General features: G+C 40.8%; 1 protein-coding gene across 1 annotated transcript; it reads left to right on the plus strand.

The window, feature by feature from the left end:
- Nucleotides 1-1,778: 1,778 nt before the first annotated feature.
- lmo2 (LIM domain only 2 (rhombotin-like 1)) lies at nt 1,779-5,928 on the plus strand. The gene is made up of 3 exons (XM_041938928.1): nt 1,779-1,822; nt 2,850-3,065; nt 3,866-5,928. The coding sequence occupies exons 1-3, from the start codon at nt 1,782-1,784 to the stop codon at nt 4,089-4,091; spliced, it is 483 nt and encodes a 160-aa protein (XP_041794862.1). The 5' UTR covers nt 1,779-1,781; the 3' UTR covers nt 4,092-5,928.
- The last annotated feature ends 1,085 nt before the right edge of the window (nt 5,929-7,013 follow it).

Consider the following 7,013-nt stretch of genomic DNA (forward strand, 5'->3'; position numbering starts at 1 on the left):
ATTGTGCATAATGAGTACTTTGAATTTTGATAGTCTAAATATATTTAGGTGACAATAACACATATAATGTAGTACAATCTAGAACTGACCATATTTAATACAAAACACACATTTCTAATATAAGTTAAGGAGTTTGTTACAAAGGCACCCTTTAAAACCGGAAACAAGTTGTGATCACTGGTTTTATTAATGTTGAGAAATCATTGCATCATCAGCTGCAGACTTGAAGGCTTATTACCAACTGAGATACTAATTTCACTTTATTAATGACTTTGTTTTTACTGCAGACTTTCAATGACCAGGTGGAAGACTGTTCCCTTAAGTTATAAGTAAAAGTGCTGCATTCAAACCTCTGCATGAGTAAAAGTAAATAAGTACCAGAAAAATCCGCGAAACATATAGTACTCATTACGCAGAAACGCCACATCAAAATGTTAAATTATGGAGCCTGCAAGGTCCAAAGATGATGTGCCTTTAATCTCTGAAAAATAAAAAGGGTTTTGGGAGTTCAGGGGCTTTTCTTTTAATCTCATTGTAGGACAAGTTGCAACTGTATCACTCTAATTAGCACATGGTGGCTTCATGTAAATCCCAACAGAGCCACGCAACTTATTTAACTCAAACCTCAGTCTTATCAGCCACAGAGCTGAAAGCACTGATAATATGACATATTTTATAAGTTTCTCACATGTTTTGTGTCTAAAATCAAAGTAACAATAACTTTCAAATAAATGTGATAAAGTAAAAATGTAATACATGTTTCCCTCTGAATTGTGAGTACAAAGTGGCAGAAATTGCTACCTCAACTGTATAAAGTGAGTACTTATTAGCCTACTTTCCACTACTCATACCCACTTTATCTGGCAGCCAGATAAAGAGGGTATGACTGATGGCTTTAAACTGATCTATACAACATCAGTAAATGATTTACTAACTATTAATAAACTCATTGGGTAACATATGGTTAGGGTTATTGGAAATTAGTAACCCCAAAACTGCATGAATTCTTTTTCAACATACTTTTTTTTTTTTTTTTCCTCAGGGAAGTAACGAGACACACTCTAATGGCCGAGAAAAGACACAAGGCCTGTGCTTACTGCTATCACGCCGCTCTTTATCTTTTGTCCTACCGGCACTTTGGTGGAGCAAAGCGTATAATGAACTCATTAGTCTCAGTCACGACCCAACTCCGCGCCTGACGGAGCGGGCTGTGCAGTGTTTAGCTGTCGCTTTAAGACCGATTTCCCCCCATTGTCAAACAGTCGTGAGCAGGAAGAGGGAAACGAAAGCAGAGACCAAGGCGGCCCGACGTATTTAAACACGATGCTGCCGCACAATAACGGCGGCCGCGGCTTGGCACGGAGGCGCGCGTCTGCAGTCCGCGCACTTACAAAAGACGCACCGACGCGGGGATCCACGCCAGCGACCGTTTGATCGGACGGGTGGTATTTTAATCCAAGTGCTCAAAGTCGCTGCGGCTTGATAAAATACGCTTTAGATGACATGGAAGTGTCACCGCGGGTAACTGCCTCAGGAAATGATGACAGTGTCCTCCATCATCGCTTAGCTGCTTAGAGCGAAAATTTCGTGCCTTGCGGCCATTTCCAGAGGAGCCAATTGCCTGTTAATTTCACCCAGAAACAGCTTAAACCGGGGTGTGAGTGGCGACTTGGAGGCTGTGGGAGCAGGTGCAGCGCGTCTTGGCTGCAGGCAGGTAGCCGCTGAGCCGGCTGTGGACTCCGAAGCCTAATCTGGATCAGGCTGGACTTCATATTTCAGACATGACATCCACTATAGAGAGGAAGACACTGGAAGCCAATGAGTAAGTAGCTTAGGTATGAACTGGCGATAATATAAAGATATAATAATAATGAAAGACTTTCTTGGACGCATCGTCATTGTGAGAGCCAAACTATCTCACGTGTAATATCTGCAGATGGCTGACAGCATGAGGTCAGGAGCCTCCTGCTGTGAGGCAAGAAAAAATAATCAAGTTCATGGCCGACAGCAGATTGTTATGTGTGTGTGTGTGAGGGAGAAAAGGGAGTAAAAATAGCTCCTGGCAAGAAAAAGTTCAGCATTTCCCAGATCAAGTGAAGTGTCCTAAATGTAAGATATATAACAGCCTACTACAAGATGTATTTCTCCCTCAAATGCAGCAGCCTGTCAGTGGGTCAGGAAACTCAATCCAAACAGGTTTCTGACCCACAGAACATCATTTTAAATTCTAGTGGAGATCCCATTTCTAAAAATGCCAAATTTATTGAGGTGAACTTTAGGGAAACGTGTATAAGAAGAATGACATAGCCCAAAGAACAAGAAGGGGTCTGCAGAGGCTTTCATATAGTTTCAATGAAGGTAAAGGCTACAGTACCATCAGACAACGTGGAATAATATGATTTTAGCTACATTAAAGATTCTTCAGAGGGAAACTGAATTTTACAGGGTTCCTAAACTAGCATCTGTTTTGTAGCTACTGTATTTAATAGTATCCAGTGGCTCCCTCAGGTGGACAAATCACAATTACACAAGTTTTTCAGTCAAATTCTTCTGTACATAAAAGGGTAATTAAATGACTGTTTTACAGCTGACGCAATGAGCCGATCCATTCATCGCTGAAGTCATTTTTCCAAGCATGACGGCCAAAAATGACCTCGCTTTTTTATTGTTTATGTGACAGAAGCGGAAAACCTTTGCAAGAGTTTCTTGAACAAAATAAGCAATATGACGACGTTGCTCTTTTCTCACTATTTTCAGACATTTTATAGACCAGTTGATTAATTGAGAAAGCAATCATTGTTGCAGCCCTAGAATATTTGCATTTCTAACTAGTTTCCTGTGTGGTCCAGGGAGCCAGTTGATGAGGTCCTCCAGATGCCCCCGTCTCTGCTGACTTGTGGCGGGTGTCAGCAGAGCATCGGTGACAGATTCTTCCTGAAGGCCATCGAGCAGTACTGGCATGAGGACTGCCTGAGCTGCGACCTGTGTGGCTGCCGACTTGGGGAGGTGGGCCGCCGGCTCTACTACAAGCTGGGAAGAAAATTATGTCGGCGAGACTACCTCAGGTTGGTTTATGTCATGATTTAGTCAAGCAGATTTTGTGAGAGAGTCAAAGTGATGAAAGGATACATCTGATGATGTTCTACAGTATGTATGTCTTGTCATCAAATCCAATGAAGAGATTAAGAAATATACTGTGTGCAGTTTATTTTGAGTCAGTCCCACATACACTGTTCTATTTGCTGTACTAGCACACACTATGAAAATAGACCCCAACAAATCCAGTGTTTACACTGCTTTGTGTAATACTTGCTAAAAACTACAGCGCCCAGCATTTTTTTTTAAGGAAATTATTCACCTTTCCTCTTAAACTTTATATTCTCGACCCACTTTAAAAATATTTATGTCTTCAGTAGAGTTACCTTACAGTTTGTAGGAAAGTGCAAAGGCAGATGAGTAGTGGAGATTCAGGGGCACAAGTGATGCTAGAGTTTAATTCATGGAGCACATGTTTTTTATTTTAGTCAGGCACTCGCTGAATTACTAACCAGGCAAAGTGGGCAGCTGCCCCAGCAACCCTGAAAGTCCCACTTTTACCAAATTTCAGTGGGTTTTGGAAGTTTGCAGGAATTTTCAAGTATTGTATATTTAAGTGTTATTTATTGCGAATCTATTATGGGATTAAGCTTCTTCTCATAATAAAGTCTGCTGGCAGAGAATGAATCCCAGAGAGAGAAACAGAACATTATCCACAAAGGCATCATGCACCATAGCCCAATCTTGTGGCCCTGACTAATACAGGGGCTCCGTGAATGTTTTCCATCTTCCTCTCAGTATTATGCTGATATCCTCCTCATCCTCTCAGGCTTTTCGGTCAGGACGGTCTCTGTGCTTCCTGTGAGAAGAGGATTCGAGCATTTGAGATGACGATGCGTGTGCGGGACAAAGTTTACCATCTGGAGTGCTTCAAGTGTGCATCCTGCCAGAAGCACTTCTGCGTGGGTGACCGCTACCTGCTCATCAACTCAGATATTGTGTGCGAGCAGGACATCTTTGAGTGGACCAAAGTCAACAATAACAACATGGTTTAGCAGAATATGTTGCTCAAGACGAGTGAGCGTCACCTTGCCTTTTCCCACTGGCTCTAAAGGGAATGAATCATTGGTGAATAGACTTTCTGTAGCCTGTGCGGGTTTTATCATGCATCTGACATTCATATGGAATCATTTTAACACAAATGGAGAGGCTACATCTCTGCATTGCTTCCCTGCTGGGGACTAATGAAGACTGCACCAGCAATAACAGAAAGCTTGTCATCTAAAGCTTCATCCTTAAATGCAAAAAATGCTTAAACACTGAAAATACTTAAACATGCAATAATAATTGTTTGTTATATACGCTGAGATTTTAGAATTTGAACAAAAACAAAATCATGTTTCTTGTAATCAAACACTGTTGCATCACGTCCGTCTGGTCTGAAATGTTCAATAAAATTTTAGTAACTTTATATTTTATGGGTCAGCAATTTTCTCTCACATTTCTTCACATTTGAAGGCACAGCTTACCTGCTGCACTGGTGACTGAAAGAACACCGTCTCTATTTTTCATTTGAAAAGTATAAAATTACATTGTTCTCTCCAGGAAATTTAGCGCGGAAATGTGTTAGGAAATTACAGACCTATAAATAAAGTGTTTCCAGACTTTCATATTAAAAATGGAATACGATGTCCATTTTGTAAAGACCTGATCAGAATGATTGTACTGTGTTGCCAGGTTGAACTGGTAGCGCCCTCTAGTGACCGAGGGAACCCATGCAATACTAATTTAACTGACTTTGGAGATGTTTCCAGTGTCTCTTTTGTAACTAATACAGTTCTCTGGACATGTGTCCAAGACTTTTTGGATATTGACTTGTCAATTTATGAAATAAATTGCAATTTAGAGACGCAACATGATCCTTGGCCTGAGTGTCAAAGAAACAAAGAAACTTGAAATCAGTGCATTCAAAGGAATAATTTGACACAAGGTCTGCCCCAAATCTGCACTTCAAAATCAGTCAAGTACTAAACGACCTTGACTTTTAAGAGTGCTGTTAAGGGACAGTAATCTCCCACAATGCTGCACAGAAAAGAAATGGATTTCTTATGTCTGGGGAACAAAGAAAATAACGGAAAAAGATACATGTGGATGGTAGTCAAATAGCTCCAACAACAACAACAACAAACTAGTAACAGGTCATATTAATATTACGTTAAAATTAAGGCATGTTCTGCATGACCATTTTATACAATTTTACTCAACAACCTCCTAATTATGGCTTATTGATAGTAAGTAAGGAAGTTGTTCCATAGCAATTAACAGGTGCTTAATAATGACTGTTAAAGAGCCAGTATTCTGCTAATATGCATGCTAGTAAGCAACTAGTTAAAGGTGAATATGTGTACCTCAATATAAAGTGTGGCCAAGAAAATGCTGTCAAATTTTTGGGAAAACATAGAAATATCTCTTTTTGAAGTTTAATCACAGTTTGATTTATAATTTCCTGACAGTATAAAGTATGTTGACTTCTTGTGCACCAACTGCAGAACTGCAACATACACTCAATCCATAGAATTACATGAAATTAGGACACAGCTATGGCCTTCAGGAGTATTTAGGAAACTATTGTGAATGTGTGTTTAATAGACGGTAGATTCTTACGGTGAAGTCTCGCATCATAGTATTTTTTCCACTTAATCAGTAGATGTTGTGCTCTATTCTTTATACCTGTTTTAGCCACAAGAGGTCACTAGAAGATTTATGAATTTCAACAGTCCAATGAATAACAGCTCCATCAGGTATTATGGTTTTTGTTCGCCAGGTGCGCTAGGAGAGCAGCTGCATTCTTTGCTGTTATTTATTGCGAATCTATTATGGGATTAAGGTTCTTCTCGTAATAAAGTCTGCTGGCAGAGAATGAATCCCAGAGAGAGAAACATAAGAAATTGGGGTTAATGAAGTCATGATGTTTTTGTCTGTCTCTGGCTTTTTCTCCTTGTCTGTCTGTCTTCAAAGCCGGTGCCCTTCAGAGTGTTTCTGCTCTCCTCTTCACGTCTGCCAGCTGTCAACTCACTCTGAACCGGCCACAAGGCGTGCTCCTCCAGTGCCATCCCACAACCTCCTGCCATCCCCAGTTATCTTTACAGGCATAACACCAATAATTGAAGCCATGAATTGCTCTTGCGTGTGAGTTTGGGAACCAAGGCGCCTGACCACAGAGAGAAGCAGCCTGAACTGACATTAAAAAAGTGGGTGAAAAATGTGATCGGGAAACAATTTGCAACAAAGACGAAGGGGAGAGAGGAAGAGAGGAGAGGAAGGTAAAAGGGAGAAGGCGGAGCACAGAAGCTCCAGGGTGATGTCTTAAGTTTTGCCCTGACAGTCGTTTATTCATAGACGAGGGAGAAATGAAGGAACAGACAGGGTTAAAAACCCACCCAGGCTGAGATGACGCTTTTGCTGAAAGAGATACTTATGGGGAGACTAACGAGTTTTCCCACAATAGAGATGGGAATATAGTGTATAGGCACACAGAGGGATGCTGGGCCTTTGCTCATTTGGAGGTCTGCAGATTGAAGAATCATCAGTGTGGCATTAAGCAATGCTTGAGGAATGGCTGCCTAGAAAAAAATCTACACGGTGGTCTCGACTACAAATCAGCTCCATGCTGCACACCAAGCTTAAGATATGTGTGGGTAAATAACAGCTTAACTGCGCATACGAATAGAGTGTGGGTAGCAGCTCAGTAGTCGACAGTGCTGGTGATATAGGACTGTTAATTCTTGTGTTCTGCTGACATTGGCTTTACTTCCTCATCGTTTGGGGTTTCACAAACCTCAAAACTGTGTAAAAAAAATCATAACAATTACAAAACCAAGGCATTTTTTCTTCAGATATTTCCTTTTGATTCAAAACCCAATAAAGTAGAGAAGTGGTGACTCTTCTGTGGGCTTACACATTCGATGAGCGTGTTA

This window comes from Chelmon rostratus, chromosome 6, assembly GCF_017976325.1.
Source record: "Chelmon rostratus isolate fCheRos1 chromosome 6, fCheRos1.pri, whole genome shotgun sequence".
Taxonomy (NCBI): domain Eukaryota; kingdom Metazoa; phylum Chordata; class Actinopteri; order Chaetodontiformes; family Chaetodontidae; genus Chelmon; species Chelmon rostratus.